General features: G+C 39.3%; 1 protein-coding gene and 1 long non-coding RNA gene across 2 annotated transcripts in view; one reads left to right on the top strand and one right to left on the bottom strand.

Moving 5' to 3' along the window:
* Window positions 1–5563: 5563 nt before the first annotated feature.
* LOC109200117 (uncharacterized) lies at window positions 5564–7115 on the top strand. The gene is made up of 3 exons (XR_002060318.2): window positions 5564–6074; window positions 6183–6273; window positions 6649–7115. It is a non-coding gene; the product is annotated as an uncharacterized LOC109200117 (long non-coding RNA).
* An 8044-nt stretch (window positions 7116–15159) lies between these two features.
* Window positions 15160–26283, bottom strand: part of nlk2 (nemo-like kinase, type 2) — a 54592-nt gene continuing 43468 nt past the window's right edge. The window contains exons 5-8 of the mRNA XM_019355556.2: window positions 23008–23093; window positions 18851–19060; window positions 15618–15719; window positions 15160–15504 (exon numbers count right to left, since the gene is read on the bottom strand). Coding sequence (XP_019211101.1) covers window positions 15454–15504; window positions 15618–15719; window positions 18851–19060; window positions 23008–23093 — 449 coding nt within the window. The 3' untranslated portion in view covers window positions 15160–15453. The remainder of the gene's footprint in view (window positions 15505–15617; window positions 15720–18850; window positions 19061–23007; window positions 23094–26283) is intronic.

The following is a 26283-nucleotide window of genomic DNA, read 5'->3' as shown; positions in this document are numbered from 1 at the left end:
AACGATATGCCTGCTTTCCTGAATTTCGAATGAAAAAATTACGGGCTGTGAAAACTCAATATGCTCAAAACTGTCATCGCCATAAACAAAAGCTGTTATCAGCCAAAGATTATATGCAAATCCTCATATTCAAGAGAAGATAAAAGCCCACAATGTGAAGAGATACAAAATGATCATTTTCAACAAAAAAGAGAGACTACATTATCAAAGATATACACAGATGCCAGCTTTCGAACCAGACAAACAATTTGTTCCGAAGATACAACACGGATGCTGACTTTCAAAGCAGACAGAAAAATACATAAGAACAAAATATGCATCGGATCCAAACTACAGGCACAAACAAAAAAATCAATTCATGCCAGGTATCATAATGACTCACAATTCAGACACAAAATGGCTACCACTGCATCTTTCGCCATCTATAAAAAGTTGTGTGCACAGAGAATAAAGAAAAATACAGAGACTAGTAACACAATTCCAGCAGGGTCCACAGTCTGAAGCACAGCCCCAGCTTGTAGTGAATAGTGTGATGCAAGCAGCCACATTAGCTTCCGTGAAACAATTAAGTTAGGACCCACCCATGTCTGTACAGTGTGCCACAGAACTCTGTTTCCTAATCAAGTTAAACACTGCAAAGATCAAAGTATGTTAAAAATAGTCACATTGTTGACACTTGCTTGACAGGAAAATTTGTCCATGTTTGTGATAGTGAATGTACAGCTAATTGTACCTTTCCAAAACAAAGAATGCAAGAGTGGATTTGCTACAACTGTGACAGCCACCTACAACGAGGAAAGATCTCTTCCATGCAGTGCAAACAATTTAGCACTAGCACCCATTCCAATTGAACTGAGTCAATTAAATGTACTAGAACGACAACTGATTGCTAAAATTCTCCGTTTGCCAAAATCATTGCATTACCAAAAGGACAGCAAAGAGCCGTACATGGGGCTGTTGTTTGTGTACCGTCGGATGTGGAAACCACAGTAAACTGTCTTCCCAGACCTAGCAATGAAGCCCAGCTCCTGCAGGTACAACTGAAAAGACACATCAGATTCAAAGGATACCAACACTTCTACACTGTGAACATGAAGAATGTGTTAGCAGGCTTATCAAAGCTAAAAGAGATGCATTCAGAATACAAAGATGTATCTATTGATGATGACGCTACTTTTGCTGATCCCACAAATAATCAGATAATCGAGACGGAACATGACACTGCTGATGCAGATATTCAAGATGCACTGCCCAGAAACTTCGACAACCAAATTGTACCAGAAAGAAGAACCACTGAGGATACAACAGCTGGAATACTGAGCCATGTCATGATGTAAACGAACTATTGGAGCCTGAACAGTCAAATGGAGAGCCCTTACAAGATACGGAGAAAGAAAAGGAAGAACTTCGCCTGGTCTTGTTCTAGACACCTGTATGCAACCACCAGATATGCACAGGACATTTTATCATATGGTGAAGGAATATTTAGCATTGCACCCGCCCAAGGAAATAGACCTGTTGGCTTCTTCTCTGTTCCTAAACTTGAAGCCATGGCCTTTCCTGTGCAGTTCCCAACTGGACAGAACACATTAGATGAAGCCAGACAAGTCAAACTGTCCCCAAGCATGTATTTTAATACACGGCTGTTCTCTGCAGATACACGGTTTGCAACTGACCAAAGCTACCTATTCTTTGCACAGTTTGTAACAGAAACACACATGGCTACAAACAGCATGTCCATCCAATTGCGCAAAGGTAAGGCAATCACCAAGGATGGACGTAGAATTTGTAACAGAATGCTTCAAAATAAAGACGAAGTGGAGAGACTGATAAATAACAAAGATGCAACACGCTTCATGAAACCTCTGAGAGGTACTCCAGCCTATTGGGAGAAGGCACTGAAAGATCTGCATGCTATGGTCAGACAGTTAGGAAAGCCAACTTTTTTCCTGACATTTTCAGCTGCTGAAATGAGATGGCCTGAGGTTGTTGAGGTCATAAAAACTCAACAAGGTGAACAAGTGGATTTTTCACAACTTGACTGGAACACAAAGTGTGAAATTCTCCGAAGCAACCCTGTGACTGTGATGCGATTGTTTGAAAAAAGAGTCGATGCACTAATGACAACACTGATCCTGTCCCCAGCACAGCCCATCGGTGAAGTAGAAGATTACTTTTATCGAGTGGAGTTTCAGGCCAGAGGTAGCCCTCATATCCATTTACTGGTTTGGGTCAAAGATGCACCTAAATTTGGAAGCGACCTTGAAGACCACGTGTACAAATTTATTGACAAGTACATAACATGTAAGATGCCTGACCAAAATGCCGATCCTGAACTTCACAAAATTGTGTCTGAGGTTCAAGTCCACAGCAGAAATCACTCCAGATCCTGTAAAAAAGGTAATGTGTCATGTAGGTTTGGGTTCCCCAAACTACCGTAGACCAAACAATGATCACTTTCCCAAGCCAGATGATGACGATCACAATGATAAGCGCATAGCACAAGTAAGGAGAAAGGCACAATGAAAAACAAAAGCAAAAAAACAGACGAATGCTCTCGCAAAAAAACAGAAAGAGCCAAAGAAAAACTCCAGCCATTGAGAGATTGCTCTGTGACCCAAATCCTCATTTGAAGACTTGTCTAGCTGCTTACAAATGCAAATTAACTTATGAAATACTTGATGTTCTTCAATTTAAGCAATGGCCATTCATCCTCTTAAAGCGTGAACCTAATGACTGCTGGTGAATGCAACAATGCAGATCTGCTGAGGGCCTGGAATGCCAACATGGACATCCACTATGTCATTGATGACTACAGCTGCCTGATGTATATGAGTCTTATGTCTCTAAACCCGAATTTGAGATGACACAATTTCTTAATGGAGTCATCCAGGAGGTCAAAAAGTCCAATGTCAATGAAAGAGATGAAATGAAACAGATAATGCAGGCATATGCTAAACACAGAGAAGTCAGTGCCCAAGAATCCTGGGCAAGGACATGCAGCCTGCCACTAAAAAAGTGTTCACGCAGTGTGGTGTTCATACAGACTGATGATGATGCCCTGAAAATGAGTCTCCCGATGAGCAGGTGCAGAGCATGGCACCAGATGATGAAATGTGTGGATGTCTGGATGCCAGAAAAATATGCAAACAGACCCAGAACACCTGAGTTGAAAGAATGTGTTTGGCTGAATTTGCTTCAGATACAGGATTCTCTACAGCTGGCAAACAGAATCAAAAAATGCCATCCCTCTTTTGAATAACATGGTTATATTCAAAGAGAACAAGAGGAAACCTCAATAATCAGATATCCTCGGTTCTCAGAAAAGAACAACCAGAGAAGTTTATAGCAGACTACTAAAACTTATTTTCCACATCGATCAAATGATGACCTTAAAAACACAAAATACCCACATCCGAACAGATCTACAAAAGTGGACGAAAACATGGTTTTGCAGTACGGCCAATTGTTACCTTTAACAAAAAGCGTTATGAAAGCCATGGCAAAACAATGGAAAGGGCACTGGAACAGATTGAACAACAAGGCCCACTATCAATGCATGGAACACTTTTGCACCTGAGGTTGAAGTAGATCGTTTGGAGTGTGTGGCCCAACGACAATCCAGACATGACACTGACGAAATGAAATGGACATTGTTCCAGACTACCAAGTCAGTGGTAGCAGCAGTGGAACCATGCCAGCAATCATAGCACCAAAGCTGAGCCCAGACTTTGTCAGAAAAATGTACCAAAGTCTGAATGAAACCCAAGCATCCATATTCTACGCAGTGCGGAGTGGTGTTTCAAACTTGTGTGGGGTCACTGTCCTGAGCAGTTCTTTTATTTTGTCTCTGGAGGAGCTGGCTGTGGAAATCACATGTTATCAAGTGCATATATGAGGAGGCAACAAAGATTTTGAACCAACTCCCCAGATTCCGTGACCAAGCAGACATGTCCTACCCTGCAGTACTGCTGACTGCATTTACTGGCACTGCAGCTTTTAACATATCTGGGAAAACACTGCACTCTCTGCTAAAGCTGCCAAAATCTTTAAAACCGCCGTATCAGGGACTGGGGAATGCACTGGATGAAGTGAGAGCTTCACTTTCAAATGCAGAGATTCTGGTCATTGATATCTATGGTTTCTAAAGACCTTTTGCCTACATCCACTGGAGACTTCAGCAGATCAAAGGAAACAAGAAGCCTTTTGGTGGATGTCTATCCTTGCAGTAGGAGACCTTTACCAGCTGCCACCCCTTGGAAAAGCCAAACCACTCTGTGTGTACGAGGACAATGTCCTTGATCTCTGGAAAGACTATTTCCACATGGTCAACCTGACAGAAATCATGCGACAGAAAGATGATCATTCTTTTGCTGAAGTTCTGAACAGGATAAGAGTGAAGCAAAAAACAGATTCTCTTGAAGCCAATGACAAAGCCTTGATCACACAGGCTATCCATGACATAAAAGACTGTCCATCTAATGTATTACACATTTATGCTACAAACAAAGAGGTCGACAAACACAATTCAGCAACTGTAACTGCTCTTCATTCTGATATCATAAATATTCAGGCCGAAGACTACAGAAAAGACCCACGAACGGGTGAGATGGTCCTCCTGGCAGATATGATGAAAGGCAACAAAAGAGATTTACCTGATAACATACAAGCTGCACCTGGAGTGAGTGTTATGATTATTAGAAATTTGGATGTTGAAGATGGGCTTGTTAATGGGACATTTGGAACAATCACGAACATTGTGACAACCACACAGGATGGACCAAAAACTGTGAATCTCATTGGACTTACGCTGGACAATCAAAATTCTGGGCAAAATTTCGCAGAAAAATACAAGGATCCTCAGACAACCTGGTATATATTGAGAAATGTGAAGAATCTACAAGTAAAAAAGGAGTTCTTCGCAGGCAATTTCCAATGAAGTTGGCCTTTGCATGTACAGCTCACAAAGTACAAGGCATGACAATGGAGTCAGCAGTAGTATGTTTGAAGCGTGTTTTTGAACCTGGAATGGCCTATGTTGCACTCAGCCGCACAACCTCACTTAAAGGACTGTACATCACAGACTTTGATGAAAGGAAAATCTATGCTGATCCTGCCATCACAGATGCACTCAAAAATATGAGACATGCATCATTTGAGAATGAGAGACCACTGTTGCAATTCTTAAAATCAGTTGTTCCCATAGTCCCCACGTTGACAATTATCCATCACAATGCACAAGGTCTCCCAACTCACATGGAGGACATGAGATGCCACCATGAACTCAGCCTTGCTGATGTTTTATGCATAACAGAAACTCACTGTCTGGATCATCAGTTTCTCCCCGCTTCCAGCTGGAACAGTACAACATGGCCACACACAACAGACACGTCTCTTACACAAACCATACAGACATGGCAAGGTAAATGGCGGTGGAGTTGCAATGTACTACAAAACAGTTCTTACAGCAGAGTCTCGAAAATACCTGCAAAATGTGACTGATCTTGAATTGTTGTTATCAAGGTTGAATCACCAGTCACAGCTTTGATAGCAACTGTATACAGGCCACCAAATTACAGCCACATGAGGTTTTACCACAAATGCAATGTCTTTTGGACTCATTGGAAATGATGAATTGCCAACCAATTATTGTTTGTGGAGACTTCAATGAGGACCTTATGAGCAGAGGAAAAAAACCCATCCAAGAACTGTTCAGTCAAGAGGATATGCACAACTTATTACTGCTGCAACCACAGAAAAACACACATTGATTGATCACCTTTACATATCACAGCCATACGCCTGCCTCCAATCAGGTGTTCTGAATACATATCACAGTTATCACAACCCCATTTATTGTGTAATTCACTAACACAAAATGACTGCAAGGTTGTGAGGGATATGGACTTGCCAAGTGATCTTAGTGTCTTTGCAACTGAGCACACTCTACCAGCAACACTGACAGCTCACCAGTGGGAGCTGATAGATAAGACTGCTCTCATCCATTGAAGAGCTGACCAGAAACATGAACAGAAAGACTGCAACTGCACCTGATGGGATCCCTGCCATAACAGGTAATTGTATTTTTGTTTCTTACTTTATATTGTAACATTTGATATTGTTTGAAACAAACTATAATCTCATCCATTCATTAAGTCATCCATTCATTCATAACTCCTCAGATGTGTTCTGTCCAGTGAAGGCAGTGGAGAAGCCCTACACTAATCCTGAAACTGTGCCACGCTACTAGAAACCGGCTACAAGGATGGGCAGGTATAGTGAAATTAAAATGCACCTTTTGTTCAACAGGTTTATATACAGTCAAGTGATCAAAAGACACCAGTATTAAACCCATTTAAACCAACTACATGCTTGGATTGGAACTCTGTACAGGCCACCAAATTACAGCCACGTGTGGTTTTACCTCGCATGGCAACTTGCCTCATCAGAAGACAACAGTATTAAGCCAGTTTCTTTTTTACTACCTTTTTAATATAGTTTTGGGTCATTTAGTTCTAAAGTTAGATTTGTTTTTCCAGTTATTTTTTAGAACTTCATTACTTGCCAGTTTGCTAACTGAAGAGCTGCGCTTTGTGATGTCTCTTGTTTTATTGTTTTAAATTGTGTTTTCCTTTTATCTGTTTCTAGCTGTTTTCGCAAAGTCAGCCAACCTCTTGCTTCCAAATGACCCTTATCCAGAAGTATCCGTGAGTGCCTCATCAACAGAAACTAAAGTGGAGACCTACCTCTCAGAGAAAAACGCACACATAAGAAAAGCCGACCCACTTCAGTACTGGGAAGAACATCCTAATCTGTTTCCCTCTATGGCTGCTGTTGCGATCTCAGTGTGCCCCCTGTAGCTCTGTGGACAGTTTTGGATTTGTTTACATCTCACCCCAACCGGTCGCGGCAGATGGCCGCCCCTCCCTGAGCCTGGTTCTGCCGGAGGTTTCTTCCTGTCAAAAGGGAGTTTTTCCTTCCCACTGTCGCCAAAGTGCTTGCTCATAGGGGGTCATATGATTGTTGGGTTTATCTATATACATTAATGCTTGTATGCTTTTCATTTATACTTTTGCCTTACTCTTCAGTTCATAATATAAAGTTACTTGAATGGTTTCCTTTTTTATTTTATATTGCTTTGCTATTTACCACAATCTAAATATCATGTTTAAATGTCATACATTATTGTAAATGGTATTTGTACAAAATATTTTTGAATAACATGATACATTTATTAGTCCACAAGGGGAAATTTCATAATTTGCATGTGGAATTTCCCCTTTCACATTAAAATACCTTTGAAATACAAATTGAATACCGCTTAATGGACATTGTTTTCTACCACTTTAAACGACTCAAAACTGTAAAATCTAAATTGTAACTTCTCTTGAACACCTGACACTAAACCATAATTTATTTTATTTCTTTATATCTATTAACTTCTTTTGTAATCATGTAACTGGAGCATCTTTCTCTCATCTCTGTATGCTGCATATAACAGAGATCACAATACAGCTTACTTTGCTTTAAATTGAAAATCAGCTGTATTCCATTTCCCTCCTTCTTGTGGTATAAATAGCAAACTATGCTCATGTTGCGTATTGCTCCCTCTAGTGTTATAAATGGCAACCGGCGCTAATTGAACCACATTAAAGGCAAACTACACTCACTGGCAGTAGCATAGGCACACTTAAAATTTCTTCTGAAATTTTCCCTTTCTAGTTCTTATTATTATTATTCTCCAGTTTCTGCCTGAAATTTTGCAGCGAAACTCGCCCCGCAGTTTTGAGACAAGCTTCATATATGTTACCTCATTTTGTGCGGCTGGATCTGGAATGGTGTGCTATGACTTTTGGTGTTTATGACTTTTATATTTTTAAATAGTAATATTTACTGAAAATTTTCCCGCGCTTCTCTGCCGAACAGTTTTGACAATAGGGTTACATATGTTAGATCATTTTGTGCGGCTGGAGCTGGACTAGTACGGTATGACTTTTATAGTTTTTTAAATATTTTGATTTTAGTGTAAATTTGGGCCAATTTCTAGGCTCCTGAGAAAGATTCTACTTTTGGCCCCATAGAAACAGACTTCATTTGTGGTGTGTTGGCTCTCTCTAGTGGTATACCCGGAGTAGTACAGCCAAAAAGGTGTATGCGTGGGGGGAAACTCCATATCCCACAATTCATAGCACACCTCTACAGAGTAAACAATGGCGGCCACCACTTCGTTTTATATCTCTTTTATTAGTGTTTCTAGGTCACAAAATAAACTTTTAAGATATTTTCAGGCGAGAATGTAGGTGTGTAAACTTCAAATATCTGCTTGTTTTATCAAGACATCCCATATTAGCAACAGTGCTCTGACGACGTCGGTCCTGCCTGACAGCTAACCGGCTAACTAGCTAGTTGCCGCACTTGGCTGCAAATGGACAGCGAGGGACTCTCTCTCTCGTTTCACCTCCCCGGTCTCTCGCAAATGCTCGCACAGGAGTTACAGCTGGATGTGGAAAAAATAACTGAGTTGTTTGGTGGTGCTACAACGCGGAGCTACAACAGAGGGCAGCTATCCACCGGTGTATGACAGAAAGGACATGCCGCGAACGAGACATACGAGGCGGCGAGGCGACCGCCGATCGACCGGTGGTTGCTAACGCGGAGGTCAATCGTGGATCAGGGAAACCGAAGGCAGGAGCGTGAGGTGAACTGAATTTCAGGTAAGAAGTTATGAACTGCACTCAATTTGGGTCAGATATAAACCGAGTTTAGGTGTAGTTTATTTTCGTTGTGCTGACTTTTTCAATCACTTACAATAACTCGCACTGCATGCTAGCTAGCACGACGGAGTTTCTATACAGCTGTGTGTGCGCGCTAAGTTACCGATGTTGAACTTTATGATAGCCTCCCCTGTCATTCTCTCGCCTGTTGAAACTTCAGTCATGAAACTGATCAACGATCGGCTTTTCTCTCTTGTTTGTTTATCGCGTAAAACAACAGCAGCACGTTTAAGCTTGATCAGCTGTTGTTACAATTCATTTGCTTTTAATTTCTAGTATCAGCTGATGTTTGCTGGAGCCACAGCTGTAAAAATGGCTGGTCCAAACCAGATGTCCTTACTGAATCATCAGAGCTGAACTGGTGATGGAGAAACAGGTTTACCCTTTAGGTGACATGAATGAGTTGAGGGGAAGTTATGAACTGTTTCTGAGAGACAAATAAACACCAAGCTCCTGTTTTGTGTAGCTGACAGCTGACAGCTGGTAACTGTGCAGGGCGGATCTAGCAAAGCTTTTGCCAGGGGGCCAGATAGGGCATTAACAGGGAAAGGGGACACAAAGATATACTTTTCTTTCTTACTCTCATATAAAATATTTAGCTTTTATTAAATAGTTATCTGCGTCTTACAACCAAAGTTTGTATAATAATACACAAGATTGGCTGTAGACCATTGTTCATCATTCAGAACACTGTGTAAAAATAACAAAAAACAAAAAGTGAATGCAAAAGTGCATAAATATTTATTTTACGTGTTTGATGTGTGTGGTGGGGCGTGGTCTGCAGTGCCGCTGCAGGGGAGGTGGACCCACCTGAGCAGCATCTGCAATCACGCCTCTCAGGCGTAGTCTGTGGTCTCTCGGCTGTTTTTTGGGTGTGTGTCGGGCTGTGAGTGTTCATGCAAACATTGTCGGGTCTGCCGTGGTACAATGGGACTTCTGCTCATGAACTTGTGTGCACAGCATCTGCAAATCGGCGCTGTATGAAGTAACTTCATCTTTACACAAAACTGTAAGCTGTCATCTGTGAAGCGTGAGCGGTGTTTGTTTTTACCATAGTTCATGGTGGAGAATGGCTGCTCTTCTGAGTTTTGCCCTAAGCAGCCGTATGAATGGCAAACTACACTGATTAGCAGCGGCATAGGCACACTTAAAATTTCTTCAGAAATTTTCGCTTTCTAGTTATTAAGTGTGCCTATGCCAAGAGGCACACTTATTACTATTCGTCGGATTTATTATTATTATTATTATTATTATTGTTATTCAGTTTCCGCCTGAAATTTTGCAGCGTAACTCGCCCCGCAGTTTTGAGACAAGCTTCATATATGTTACCTCGTTTTGTGCGGCTGGATCTGGAATGGTGTGTTATGACTTTTGGTGTTTATGACTTATAGTTTTTTAAATATTAATATTTTAGTGAAAATTTTCCCGCGCTTCTCTGCCGCACAGTTTTGACACAAGGGTTACATATGTTAGATCATTTTGTGCGGCTGGAGCTGGACTAGTATGGTATGACTTTTGGTGTTTATGACTTTTATAGTTTTTTAAATATTAATATTTTAGTGCAAATTTAGGCCAATTCTTCTTTTGGCGCCATAGAAACAGACTTCATTTGTGGTGTGTTGGCTCCATCTTTTGGTCCATTGAAACAAATTTCAAACTTCATTTGTGGTGTGTTGGCTCTCTCTAGTGGTATGCCGGGAGTGGTACAGCCTGTCTACCCTTATTTGGATACCGTAATGACGACAATATCAATGGTGCGCACAGCCTCGCTGCTTTCAGGAACCATTGGAAGTTTCAAGGTTGCTCGAACCATTGAATAGTTACGGTAGTTACGGCACACCTCTGCCGAGTTAAACAATGGCGGACACGTCTTCGTTTTAAATGTCTTTTATTAGTGTTTCTAGGTCACAAAATAAACTTTTAAGATATTTTCAGGCGAGATTGTAGGTGTGTAAACTTCAAATATCTGCTCGTTTTGTCAAAACATCCCATATTAGCAACAGTTCTCTGACGATGTTGCTGCTAGCCCGCTAACTAGCTAGCTAGCGCGGCTAGCGTCTCTTCGCTAAAAAGCACCCAGGCTTGGCTTACAGTGAGGCTGCTAACACTGGTTTCACCACCCGATCGCTCGCCAAGGGTCTGTGTTTTAGCTGGACTTATTTTTCGTTTATATGAGCCGATGATGCTGGTCGATGTGGAAAAAATAACAGTTGTTTGGTGGTGGAGCTACAACAGAGGGCAGCTATCCACCGGTGTGTGACAGAAAGGACATGCCGCGAAGGAGCCATACGAGGCGGTGAGGCAACCGCTGATCGACCGGCGGTTGCTAACGCGGAGGTCAATCGTGGATCAGGGAAACCGAAGGCAGGAGCGTGAAGTGAACTGAATTTCAGGTAAGAAGTTATGAACTGCACTCTATTTGGGTCAGATATAAACCGAGTTTAGGTGTAGTTTATTTTCTTTGTGCTGACTTTTTCAGTCACTTACAATAACTCGTACTGCGTGCTAGCTAGCATGACGGAGTTTCTATACAGCTGTGTGCGCGCTAAGTTACTGATGTTGAACTTTATGATAGCCTCCCCTGTCATTCTCTCGCCTGTTGAAACTTCAGTCATGAAACTGATCAATGATCGGCTTTTCTCTCTTGTTTGTTTATCGCGCTAAACAACAGCAGCACGTTTAAGCTTGATCAGCTGTTGTTACAATTCATTTGATTTTAATTTCTAGTATCAGCTGATGTTTGCTGGAGCCACAGCTGACAAAAGGGCTGGTCCAAACCAGGAGATGTCCTTACTGAATCATCAGAGCTGAACTGGTGATGGAGAAACAGGTTTACCCTTTAGGTGACATGAATGAGTTGAAGGGAAGTTATGAACTGTTTCTGAGAGACAAATAAACACCAAGCTCCTGTTTTTGTGTAGCTGACAGCTGGTAACTGTGCAGGGGCGGATCTAGCAAAGCTTTTGCCAGGGGGCCAGGTAGGGCATTAACAGGGAAAGGTGGACACAAAGATATACTTTTCTTTCTTACTCTCATATAAAATATTTAGCTTTTATTAAATAGTTATCTGAATTTTACAACCAACGTTTGTATAACAATACACAAGATTGGCTGTAGACCATTGTTAATCATTCAGAACACTGTGTAAAAATAACAAAAAACAAAAAGTGAATGCAAAAGTGCATAAATATTTATTTTACATGTTTGATGTGTGTGGCGGGGCGTGGTCTGCAGTGCCGCTGCAGGGGAGGCAGACCCACCTGAGCGGCATCTGCAATCACGCCTCTCAGGCGTAAAGTCTGTGCTCTCTCGGCTGTGTGGGTACACCAACCATGTGTGAAAAGTGGTCAATAAAGTAATGCTACAAAGCGTGTTCATACAAACATTGTCGGGTCTGCCGTGGTACAATGGGACTTCTGCTCATGAACCTCTGCGCACAGCGTCTGCAAATCGGGGCTGTACGAAGTCACCTCATCTTTACACAAAACTGTAAGCTGTCATCTGTGAGGCACGAGCGGTGTTTGTTTTTACCATAGTTCATGGTGGAGAATAGCTGCTCTGCTGCATTTTTCTTTGTAGCCATATGAATGGCAAACTGCACTCATTGGCAGCGGAATAGGCACACTTAAAATTTCTTATGAAATTTTCGTTGTCTAGTTTGTACTATGCTTTCATTTCACAAAGCAATAACACATTAAACTGCACAATTTTCAATAAAAAACTGGAAAAATTGGGGTGTTTTAAAACTTTTGATTGGTAGTGTATATTCCCCCAGGCAGCGATCGGTCCCTATATAGGCACATCTTAGAATTAACAACAACAACAACGAGTCAGGGAACCTTTATATATGGTTTTGACTTCAATATCACATTAATTGCTAAATTGGATTCTTCAAATGGGAAAGGTGATGCGAGAATTATTGGAAAAAGGATGTATTGGTATCATCGTATGTATGGAGAGATTACCATCCGACTGATAGAGAATATACCCACTTCTCATATCCACACAATGTCTATTCTAGACTAGACTATATAATTGTATGTTTAAGAATGGGCTCAAAACCTGTGAAATAAGCCCGTGTACTATTTCAGATCATAACCTGGTTTATGCTAATATCTGCCTTAACAGGAAAAATAAATCTACCCTATGGAGTTTTAACACAAACATTCTAAATTACCCAAATATTAAAGAGAGTTTGAAAAAATAAATAGAGACTTATTTAGATCATAACGAGAATGAGGAGGTGTCACAGGGAATATTATGGGACACACTGAAGGTGATTGGAGGGAAAATATTTAGTATATCCTCCTAGCTGAAAAAAACAAGATGGAAAAACATCATCACTCAGAAGAGTAATTGTGAGATCTGCAACACCAACATTCTGTGACTCTGAACGATGATATTAAATCCGATATAATAAAATTTAAAAAAGAAATGACCCATACCTGGTCATACATACAGAACATATATTGATTATAACCTGTTCCCCTCCATCTTCTTAAAGAGTCTAGAATCAATTCTACCTGGGTTAACAGATAAGGATCAAACGAGTTTCATAAGAGACAGATACAGGACAACATCGGGGGAGTTTACACATAATGAGGCAGGTTGATAAACAAAAATCAGAGACTTTAGTGTTAAGTTTAGATGTCAAAATGCATTTGATTCAGTGAAGTTGTCCTTTTTATATAAGGTGCTTGAAAATTTTGGTTTTGATAAATCTATAATTGACATTATTTCTGGTTTATACAATTAACCAAGAGCTAAGATCAAAGTTAATAGAGACCTCAATGAATCATCTATATTGGAGCGTGGGACACGACAAGGTTGCTGCATTTCGCCACTCCTCTTTGCCTTGTTTAGGGAACCATTAAACAAATGGATCAGGCAGAGGAGGCAGGATATAATGGAGTAATGACAGCAGGAGGGAGACAAATGACCTACTATTAGCTACATTCTGTCCAACAAAGGCTTTCCCCAAATTCATGTAAATATTATCCATGATGGCTCTTTCTCAGGGTACAAGGTTAATGTAAACAAAACACAGGTATTAACTCTACATTATGATCCACCAGTTCAAATTAAGGATTGCTATAAATGGAAATGGAATGTATATAGTACATCCGATTTGTGGAAAAATTTGTATCATCAACTAAACCTGGAGTGCACAATAAAATTACTTCCAGATTAAAAACAGCATCCTGTGGTGTAAAAATGGTGGGACTGCTTCTGTTAAAGTGAAGTGGGAAAAAGTGAGTAATCTGACAATTACGGAGGAGTGTTGGGACCACATATGTAAAAATGCCTGTTTCTATTTAAAAACATATTAATAACCTATTAAAGCAAACTTAAACTGGTAATTTAAAGTGATCCACACTCATTATTGCTGTAATTATTTTAACTAAACTTTCATCATAGTACATACAAATATTTTGTGTACTTTTTTCCCCCTCATTTTTCATTTTTACTGCAGTGGAAACAGAGTGAATGTCAGTAGGTTGGAGATAGCTACCTACTGGGAGTCTGCACTTTTAATTTTATCCCTGGATAAAGGCAAAGAAGTGAAGCATCACCTGCTAACTTTAGCCACCATTTGCCTGCTTTTTGGCTTCCCTCATAGATCTGTATATATTGGAGGTGTGGTGTACAGAATACAGCTATCCGCCAATTCACCGCCAGTGAATTTTGCAGAGATTAATTTCTAATGATAGATATTAAATATTCCAGTGAGTTCCAATATGCTTTTTTGGGCAGAAAAGGAAAAGGATGAATTATTTTTTTTACTTAGGCAGAAATTATCATGGTGCTTTAAAAACAAAATTATGGGACAGTCTGTATTTGTGAAATTTGCTGCAGGAGAGGCTGGATACTTGGATGGTTAGAAGTTAGTCAATGATCAAGGCAGCGCAGGACGGTGGTGTTGCTTTCCCACAATTGGACAAGCAAGAGAACTGTGCAATGGACATTTTAAAAATGTGTTCCACTTTCTTTTCTACCTAAAATAATTTTACCATATTCTGTGTTGTTATCCAGATATAAACTATGCTCTGAAAGAGGGTCCTCTACACTCATATGTAAATCTAATGTATTCATATGTATTAATTATTAGCATTTTGTATAGTTTATACAGTTCCAGTTCATTCCAGACTTCCTAATGCTTGTTTTAATCAGTTATCATTACCATGGTATTAAATTCCTACTTATAACACAGAAACTGCCACAGGTAGTCACCACTATTTTTTAAGTTTGTTTTAAAAGGTTATTAACATGGTTATTAATATGTTATTAAATAGAAACAGGCAGTTTTGCATCGTGAAGCTGTTTCCTGCTTATTACACAAAAACTTCCATAGTTGTTTCCAGGTAATATTCGCACACTGTTTAGATTACTTTTCCATAATTAACTTTATTAGATCTGACCTGATCCTTACACTCCATTTCATTTTGTTTTTATTCATCATGGCTTTCATCATAGTTTTTGTTTTCATTCATTTTTATTTAGTTTTCTTTTTTCGTCAAAAAACAATGGGTAAAAGAAAACTATGTAGAAAATTATTGGTCAACGAAATTAACACTGCATTGAGGAGTTCCAGGCTAACAACAGGATAGCGTGTGGCTGTGAGTGCGCAGATGTGTGCGTGTGTTATGCACACATGAAATGGACCAACTTGTAATTGTGATTACAGGCTAGAAACCTTGTCCCTTTTGCAGTCAAGTCCATAGTGCTGTTTCTATAACAGGAGGAATTACAACAAAAATACAATTTAATTTGCCTGATCTTTCAGTTTCAACTGTATTGTTTTGTCTTTTCACATAGAACAGATGCAAAAAAGCACTATTTGACCTGTTTGTGAGGTCCTCTGAGAATATGTGCACGAGCGCCTTCACATGCCGTCCTCATCGCCTCCATAGAAGGTGTCCCCAACAGGTCAGTGATTAAATCCAGCTACACAAAAGCACACACATCACAGTATACTGAGACACCACAGTTTGTTGCTGTTTTTCTTTTAAGGAGGAGTTTTTTATTTAATCATGGCAGTGACTGGTCAGTGATTCCTGAGATTAGGGACAAAACAGGTTTTAATTTTCTAAAATATATTTTTTGATTTTTCAAAAACATATTTATATATAATTGTTACACAAAGTTTTGGCCGTCTCACCATGTTTTGGTACAATCTCCCAGGTGTAACATTTTTTAATAATTTATGTTTTTGCTGGAGAAGTGCAAGGTTTTTGTCAACACCGGCAGACACAAAGAAATGCAAAAATATATATTTTAAATTAAGTTGTTTCAGCTATTTTGACTGTTAGCAGCTTCTCTATTCTATTGTTTATGCGCATATGTTTTCAAAGTAATTATACCACATTTAAAAGTAAGCTTGTTTTGGCTTTTTATTATTAGAGTTACAGTCATACATATTTCCAGAATCTTGTATTTAATCTCTATAAGAAACAATCATAGTAAGCAGAATGCAAATTACACATTTATTGAGAAAATTACATATTTTTATTGGAAGATCATGAGGGAGGAAAATACATGGTTCTCCAAAAGAGAAAAATAAACCAAAACTCCATATTATGGAGTTGACAAGGTGCTGACGGTGGTGACACAAATCTGACGGTGTTGACACACTAGTAGAAAACAAGATATTATTTTTTTCAAAATGGCCATTAAACCTTAGCAACCTTTGTAATATCACAAGACACATCATAACAATTCTGTTTTTGCACATGTTAGGTTCTGCATCCTAATAGTTCACCAGCAAGTAGCTACCTACTACTCCTTGATTCCTAAAGTACTCTGTGGTTGTGTGTTTAGACCCTGCTGGACTTTCTCTCCTTTTGTCTCTCTGTGCTTTCTTCCAAAACCTTCTCTTCTGCCTTTTTTCTCTTTCTTTCAGATCACTGGTGTTCTTTATTTTTCTCTTTTTCACTCTATTTCTCCATCTTCCCCTTTCCTTTATGAGAAACTCTTTCTTCAACTCAGGCTGGCTGTTAATTTTTTCTCTCCTTCTTTTTTGATACTCCCTGTTCCTTCTCTTTCGTTCCTCTACTGACAGGTTCCCCTTTGCTATTCTAGCCTGAAATGTACCATTTTGTAATTACTATAATTTTTCTGAACCTTATGCTTTTTTACAGATTAAGGATGAATATTCACAACACAATTATTCATTAAGCAATAGAGATGCTATCCGGTCTTTAAGTCTGATGTCATTAGCCGTTTCCAGGTCCAAACTCCGCTGCAGATCCCAAAGTCAAAGGAACTCTGCGGCATCACTGAGAGTTACAAACTGTCTAAATTCTTTCATCTTTAATAAAATGATCAGTGTGGCTGCTCTACCAGGTCTAACATCCAGGCATCCATGAAAACAGAATATATGAAATTTAACGGAGTTAGAAGTTAGATTGTTTGTTTCCACCTGAACATGATATACCAGCTCTGCTATCACTTCCAACATAAATGGAGACAGAAACAGCAGTGACTATTGTCAGGTTACTGAAGTTGGGCTAGCTGGTATATAATGATGTGCTACATGATCGCTAGCGACACAGCTATGTTAGCATAACATAAACAGTGAAGCTGGAGGATGAATGCTAACTTTTTTCCACCTGATAAAAGTTAACGTGAGGGTTCCCGATGGTTAGGCTGACAGTGATCACTGACTGTTTTTAGGGGCTTGTTCAGATGTAATAGAACAAGATAAAAAGCATTAAAACATTTTAACAGCACAACAGGCTTAATAAAGAGTAGTTTAGGCCCGGAAGCAGGATTCATACATCATCACTTAAAGACCAGCTCTCGGGGCAGAGATAGCTCAGTAGATGCCACATGATCGGAAGGTTGGGCATTCAAATCCAACGAACAGTGGCTATCCTGGATTGGTAGCTGCCCACTGCATCACTGAGTGAATGGGTTAAATGCAGAGGACTAAGCATTTTCCTACAGGATTAATAATGTATACATAAACAATGAGATTCAAGATAAGACAAATTTGATAATATTTGACACATCTGTAAAGCAGAAATATCAGTAAAATACACAGGAAGTAATATATCTGAAATATTAGTTAAAAAAATAACTTAATATAAATATAGCACACTTTTGTGGCATTTGTCAACACCATTAGAAAAAGGGTCAACACCGTCAGACAAAAATCCTGATGGTGTTGATGTCTAATAGTGTTGACAAAATACCCTAATTTCTCTCATAACACATGTTTTTCTGACAGAAGCCATCTTGTTTTTCATCAGTTGCTTATGGCTTCTACAATCTACCTATATTAAGCTCTTTTTACAAAAAAAGAAAATTAAATCTTGGATTACATCGACTTTGGTGTTGACGCAATACAGTTGTGACACAGCGTTTTATCAGAAAGGTATGTCATAAATGAAATAAAAATAAAAAAGAATTATCACAGCAGTGACCTCATGGCATGTATATCAAACAGGAAGTGGTAAAGGGGTCCTCAGAGTGTAAGCTACCCACAATAATTCCTGATTTTTTTGTACTTTTAGAAAAGTCTGATGGTGTTGACAAAAACTCTGGACACGATTTTAATCACTTAAAAAATGTGTAAAAATAAATTTTCAATCGCATATTTTCATATTATATAAGGTATTGACTTAAATACTTACTGACGAGAACCATGATGTTTAATTTTACATTACTTTTAATTTTCTTTCTGTATTTTAATATTATCACACCTGCTTCTGGACAATGGATTTTTAAGGTACTGGTAATGTATTGTACCATTTAAAATAAATATATATGTATAAAAAATGCAAAATCATACTTTTGTTGTATAAAAATTGACTTGGTTTGTCTTTTAGGCAGTTGGGTTAACACTTGTATGCATATTTTTAACCACAAAATTGGGTTTTATCTGCCGGACATGTTTTGTCCCTTATCCCAAGAATCACTGTGGTAACGATTCTATTTTTAACATTTTAACAAAAAAAAAAAGGGGGAAAAAAGACACACTGTTACTTTTATGAATCAAAATCTTCCCAGACTAAAAATTTCTCATGCCTTGCAGATTATCTTTTGTCATTTTATTTAAACTAAGTAGCAAATACCTGCTGAATAGGACTTTGGGCTTGGAAGAGGATGCGTCGCCCTAGCAACTCAGCAAAGATGCAGCCTACAGACCAGATATCAATTGAGTTGGAGTAGTGGCGGCTCCCCATGAGGATTTCTGGAGCTCGGTAGTACTGTGTCACCACTTCCTGAGTCATGTGTCTTGATTCATCGGACTCCTCCACTCGGGCCAGGCCAAAATCACAGATCTGAAAGACAGCCATTCAGATATTACTGCAGCTCTTTTTATCTTCTGATTTCTTTTTATTCATCTCCTTTCTTCTAAAACCCATCAATCTTGCCAAGATTTCTTGTCTCCTCTCTGCCTCCTTCAGCCACTGTGCTCGAGCATGTACAGTCGTGGCCAAAAGATTTGAGAATGACACAAATAATGGCTTTTACAAAGTTTGCTGCTTCAGTTTTTATGATACCAATTTGCCTATACTTTAGAAGGTTATGAAGAGTGATCAGATGAATTGCACAGTCCTTCTTTGCCATGAAAGTGAACTTAATCCCAAAAAACCCACTTCCACTGCATTTCATTGCTGCCATAAAAGGACCTGCTGAGATCATTTCAATAATCTTCTTGTTAACTCAGGTGAGAATGTTGATGAGCACAAGTCTGCAGACCATTATGTCATGCTGGTTGAGTTAGAACAGCAGACTGGATGTGTTAAAAGGAGGGTGATGCTTGAAATCATTGTCCTTCCTGTTAGCCATGGTTACCTGCAAAGAAACATGTGCAGCTATCATTGCGTTGCATAAAAAGGGCTTCACAGGCAAGGACGCTGTTGCTACTAAGATTGCACTTAAATCAGCCATTTATTGGATCATCAAGAACTTCAAGGAAAGAGGTTCAATTGTTGTGAAAAAGGCTTCAGGGCACCAGCAAGCACTTGGACCGTCTCCTAAAGATGATTCAACTGCAGGATCGTAGTGCCACCAGCTAGCTCTGAAATGGCAGCAGGCAGGTGTGAGTGCATCTGCATGAACAGTGAGGCAAAGACTTTTGGAACATGGCCTGGTGTCAAGAAGGGCAGTAAAGAAGCCACTTCTCTCAAAGAAAAAAACCCCCATCAGGGACAGACTGATATTCTGCAAAAAGTACAGCAAGTGGACTGCTGTACTGGGGCAAAGTCATTTTTTTGGATGAAACCCCTTTTCCGATTGTTTGGGGCAGCGGTCCCCAACCCCCGGGCCTCGGACCGGTACCAGGCCGCGAGAGTTGAGGCTCAGGTGTGAAATGTATGGTTTTCAGGGTTTTTATCGGTTTTCAGCGTTATTTTGTTATCGTTTTTATCGTTAACTCGGTTTTCCTGGGTCTTTTCACGCGTGTTATGAATAAATCTTTTTTTCGGTACCGGTACTAGTTTTATTTTGTTGTATTTATCCGCGACACCTTAAAGGCCGGTCCGTGAAAATATTGTGGGGCATAAACCGGTCCGTGGCGCAAAAAAGGTTGGGGACCGCTGGTTTGGGGCATCTAGAAAAAGGGTTGTCCGGAGAAGAAAAGGTGAGCGCTACCATCAGTCATGTCACACGCCAACAGTAAAGCATACATTCATCTGTGGGGCTGCTTCTCATCCATGGGAGTGGGCTCACTCACAATTTTGCCAAAAACACAGCCATTAATAAAGAATGGTACCAAAACATCCTCCAACAGCAACTTCTTCTAACCATCCAAGAACAATTTGGTGAAGAACAGTGCCTTTTCCAGCATGATGGAGCACCGTGCCATAAGGCCATGCCATAAGTGGCCTGGAGAACAAAACATTGAAATTTTGGTCCATGGCCAGGAAACTCCACAGACCTTAATCCAATTGAGAGCTTGTGGTCAATCCTCAAGAGTTGGGTGGACAAACAAAAACCCACTTATTCTGGCAAACTCTAAGCATTGATTATGAAAGAATGAGTTGCCATCAGTTAGGATTTGAGAAGTTGATTGTTAGCATATCAAGGTGAATTGCAGAGGTCTTGAAAAAGAAGGGCCAACACTGCAAATACTGACTCCTTGTATGAACTTGATGTAATTGTCAAGCCTTTGAAACTGATGAAGTGTTTGTAATTATACTTCAGTACATCACAGACACAACTGACACAAAGATCTGAAAACACTGAAGCAACAAACTTTGTGAAAACTAATATTTGTGTCATTCTCAAAACTTTTGGCCATGAATGTAGCAGAGTTTCACTGATGGTTGTTTTTCATGAATAAAAGTATAGTTTGATAGTCTCTGTGTGTATATTAATGGCTAACTTTGCTTATTTGGTCCCAAATAAACAATGACAGAACATTACTTTTGAGGTTTGAAATCATACTTTTTTTCTACCCTGAAAAGCATATGCAGTTTCTTTAAATACAATTAACTTGTATCTTTGTACACTGAATTGATAGTGAATAAACTCTGACATGTCAGAAACCCCTAAGTTCCATTCTAAATAATTAACGATGACTGAGTGAAGATGGTGGACAGGACCTTTCCCATACACATTTTAATTCACTGGTAGAGATAGATGTGGGAAATGAAGCAGAAACATGGAAACTTTGGAAAAAGTACACTAGGTTGAAGCCAGGAATAACACATCTCTTATTTGAAGAGATGTCTTCTGGCAAAGAAATGTGTATCTGGCAACTCAGTGCCAGAAACTGTAAACTGACAAAATAAGTGGGATATAGAAAATCTTAACTTCCCAGTGCCAGAAATGGGAACCCAAGAACGTTAAAAAAGAAAGACGGAGAAAAAAAAGAGCAGATGCCATGTGATGGACAGAGGAGAATGAAACTGGCATCTTGTTGCAAGTATAAATGGAGAAAAGAAGTGCTAATAAGGAAGAAAAGAAATAATGGTGCTGGCAACTCAGTGTCTTTTGCAGTGAGAGCTGGAAAGATTTTTACTACTCATAAATCAAAGCCCTAATCTTAAACTTTTTAAACAACCTCTGGAGACTGCAATGACTTGAGGCAAGTCAGCATTCCTGAAAAGTGTTTTGAAGCATGCTCAATCATCCAGGTAAGTAAATCCCAAAAGGTTGATTCTGTTCATTTGGATGTAGCACTGAAAACGCTACGTCCAGATGAACAGAATCAACCTTTTGGGATTCCTAAAAAGTCACTTCAGGAAGAGTGAAGATGAAGCAGAAAAAATGAAAAAGTGTTGAATGAAACAAAGAAAGTTTGGGTAGCAGATAGAACTGTCCAACTTAATGGACTGCATGTAATTTTGATACCTTAAGTTTCTGTTCTCCTATTGGTGAACAGGAACTTAAGGTGGCATCTCTGTGGCAACTTGGCCATGGTCTTTGATAAAAGCAGGGTTTCGTATAATACACAGGTGTCGAACTCCAGCCTTGAGGGCCGCTGTCCTGCTTGCTTTCCAACTAATCTGCCCTTGTAGCTTCTTTTTGGCAAAGCACACCTGATCCAGGTAATCAGCAGCAGGTAGGGCAGGGATATCTCAAAAACAAGCAGGATACTGGCCCTTGAGGACTGGAGTTTGACACCCCTCGTATAATAGGTCATTGTAAAGAAGAACTGTTGGAGTTGAATTAAACTATCCTTATTTGAGGTAGAGACAAGGTTGTCTAGGAAGAGACTATGGAAAAAAAATAGAATACATCCTCACTCTTACTAAAATCTCTTTCTTCAACTATGGTTGTTTCTCTGGTAGTGGGCTGAAAGATACTGTGGTTCTTTTTGTTAGGAAAGAACTGTGTGGTCCAAGTGCTAGCTTGTTTTCCCTCTGGCCTGTTTCTAATTTGTTTTTTTCCTCCACAAAGATCATTATCTAGGTTATTGCAGCCCAAGCAGTCATCATTCTTTTAATATTGCTCCCCAAACAAATGACTAAATCTAATACTTCTGTATATTATGTCAAAATGGATTATCTTCTTTACTTTAATTACATGTAAATGTGATGTTTTAGTTTGCGGTTATGTAGACATGTAGAACACTTTAAAACACCAATGCATTATTAATGAAATAGAAGCTGTTTCTTATGGTTAAATGTTTATTTATTCAAGAAAATGGCAGAAAGGTACTTTCAATTAATATTCATAGTTTTTATTTTTTATCTGTCACATGCCTGTCATACAACTGACATAAACAATCCTTTCCATAGAGATAGGGTTAGAGTTAATGTTTGCCTGTCCCACACACCTTGAGCACACAGTTGCTGTTGACGAGGAGGTTGCCAGGTTTGATGTCTCGATGTAGAATTCCAGCAGAGTGAAGGTACTTAAGTCCTGGTCATGGTGGAGTAGAAACAGACAAATTCATGAATCACGATATCACTTATGCAAACAGGCTAAGTGAGTATGCATGTTCTTACACAGGAATTCACACGTATCTGCTCATTTACAAATAGAAATGTTTGATATTTTGAATGAAAATTATACAGTGTTAATATACCCATCATTGTTACCACAACAGCAACAGACTGTTTCATGTAAAAATCAAATTCCTAACTGCCTGCTTCAGAATCAGCTGGGGGGGGGGGTTCTTAAATTACTTAGTATATTTAAACCTAGCATCAGTTTTCTTTAGTTTAATAGAGTTTAAATAAGTTTAAAAGAATATTGTACTCATACATAAAGTAATTATCTCTTTCAGCAAACTGATGAAGCAGCCATGTTGGCCTGTCATCTTGAATACATTGGTTGAGATGGACATTGTTATTCCATCATGTTTTATGCGGCTAAAGACTGACCACATGCGTAGCATGCGAAGAGACAAAGAGAAAAGAAATGGTAAGCATTCGTGTGCACGGAGGCAAATTTTAATTTGTGTCTACACCTTCAGACTCAAGACATGAAGGATCCTACCTATGTTTTATCATCTGAGATAAATCATCATCTGAGGTAAAAGCACACACACACGACTTTCATATTTTGGGGGGACATTTCATTGACATACCCTAACCTAATTGGAACCCTGATACTAAAACCACATTTTGAGCCTCAAAAATGCCTTTAAATTTGTGGAGCCTGGAATTTGGGCCCCATAAGAGACTGTTGGTCCCCACAAGTATAGTAACACACACACACACACACACATAAAAAAAAGGAAACGCAACCACTATCTAGATGTCTTCCTCTTCACCACCAGCCTAATCTCCTGAACTTAAGGGCTCTAACACACAAAAAGGTGCATAAACATGCTAATGAGTCACAATGAGTCCAACAAAGTTAGTGAAACTTTGTTTTAGGTGGATGTTTTATGTGTCTTTTTGTGGGAGCGCTGTATTCATGCTATGGTCCAATCCAAAATTTTGGATGTATAATTATGTTTGGGACACCTGACTGAAGTGTGGGAACAGTGACTTAACTTCTGAATCCAAATCTGAGGACTGAGGAGAGTAAGAGTTTTGGGGGGCTCACATTCCTTAGGAATAGTTTTGGAGTGAGCAGGAGTAGACTGGGAACTGTTGCTGGTGGGTGATATTCCCGGTCTGAAGTTTGAAATTTCAAGGAGATGGTGAGAGGCTGAACTCGCTGTACAACTGAATGATGAGTGAAGAGAACAGTTCCAATGAATAGGTACAACAGATCTAAGGATGGTGAGAATGATTCTCCGAAAGTTCCTAGATATGAAGGGGATTCACTGAAATTGGGCTGTAAAGTTCTTAGCTGGATGAACCGTGTGATGCCATGGTGATACATGCTGAAAGGGTAAGTATGATTCTGTGTTATCTTGTGGGGGGATTTCCTTGTTTGTGGGAGGATTTCCTTGTTTGTGGGAATTCACACAAAAGTCAGACCAAAATGACCTATAGTGCGGGAAGGCATATACAGACACAGAACTGGAAAGTATGAAGTATTGTTTTCAGTTCAGTTAAATTCTTTTTTTTTTTTACTTTATATTGAAAGGCAAAAACTCTACAACAATACAAAGAAAACAGAAATCCACAACAATGACTAGCAATAAGCAAGCACTTTGGCGACAGTGGGAAGGAAAAACCCACTTTTAACAGGAAGAAACCTCCAGTGGAAGCAGGCTCAGGGAGGAGCTGCCATCTGGTGCTGCAGAAGAAACATGGAGTATGGAAATCCCCCAGCAGCCTTGATCTATTGCAGCATAATTAAGGGAGGACTCAGGGTCACCTGATCTAACCCTAACTATGTGCTTTAGCAAAAAGGAAAGTTTGAAGCCTAGTCTTAAAAGTAGAGAGGGTGTCTGTCTCCCGAATCCAAACTGGAAGCTGGTTCCAAAAAAAGAGGGGCCTGAAAACTGAAGGCTCTGGCTCCCCTTGTACTTTTAAATACTCTGGGAACCACAAGTAAGGCCGGGATTTAAAATTAGATTTTGGATTTAACAGGGAGCCAAATGAACAGATGCCAATACAGGAGAAATATGCTCTCTTTTTCTAGTCCCTGTCAGTACTCTAGCTGCAGCATTTTGGATTACCTGAAGGCGTTTCGGGGAGTGTTTAGGATATCCTAATGATAATGAATTACAGAAGTGCAGCCTAGAAGTACTAAATGAATGAACAAGCTTTTCTGCATCACTCTATCATAGGTTGTTACTAATTTTGAAGATATTCCGCAAATGGAAGAAAGCAATCCTACATATTTATTGAGTATGCGTTTTGAGGGACATATCCTGATGAAAAATGACTCCAAGATTCCTGACAGTGTTACTGGAGGCCATGGTAATCCCATCGAGAGTAAGCATCATGATACTGCCTAAGGGAAACAGAACTGGTCCTAGCACAGAACCCACGAAACTCCATAATTAACCTGAGTGTGTGAAGAGAACTCTTCATTTACATGAACAAATTGAAGTCTATTATATAGACATGATTCAAACCACTGCAGTGCAGTACCTTAAATACCTATAGCATGCTCTAATCGCTGTAATAAAATACTGTTGTCAACAGTATCAAACACTGAGGTCTAGCAGAACAAGCACAGAGATAAGTCCACTGTCAGAGGCCGTAAGAAGATCATTTATAACCTTCACTAAACCTTTCTATACTGTGATGAGCTTTGAAACTTGATTGAAACTCTACTAATTAACCATTGCTCTGCAGGATATCTATCATCTGTTTTACCACTACTCTTCCAAGAATTTGTGAGATAAAAAGAAGGTTGGAGCCAAGAGAGCTGTGTTAAGTGATGGCTTTTTAAGTCATGGTTAACTAGTGCCAGCTTGAAGGCCTGTGGTATATAGCCGATTAATAGAGATAGGTTGATCATATTTAAGATTTAAACATTGATTAATGGCAGGATTTATGTGACTTTTTTGAGTCTTGTAAGAATGGGGTCTAAAAGACACGTTGATGGTTTGGAGAAAATAATTACTGAATTTAAAGATTGAATTGAAAAGTTTGAATTGAAATATCAATTTGAGAAAAAGAGTCTAAATAAAAATGTACATAATGTTACATCTTTCAAATGGTTATGAGTAATTTTTTTTTAAATTACTAATCTCCTA

This window comes from Oreochromis niloticus, linkage group LG14 (genome assembly GCF_001858045.2).
Source record: "Oreochromis niloticus isolate F11D_XX linkage group LG14, O_niloticus_UMD_NMBU, whole genome shotgun sequence".
In the NCBI taxonomy this organism is placed as follows: Eukaryota; Metazoa; Chordata; class Actinopteri; order Cichliformes; family Cichlidae; genus Oreochromis; species Oreochromis niloticus.
The sequence above is the reverse complement of the archived record's forward strand: the minus strand, read 5'-3'. Positions and strand labels throughout refer to the sequence as shown.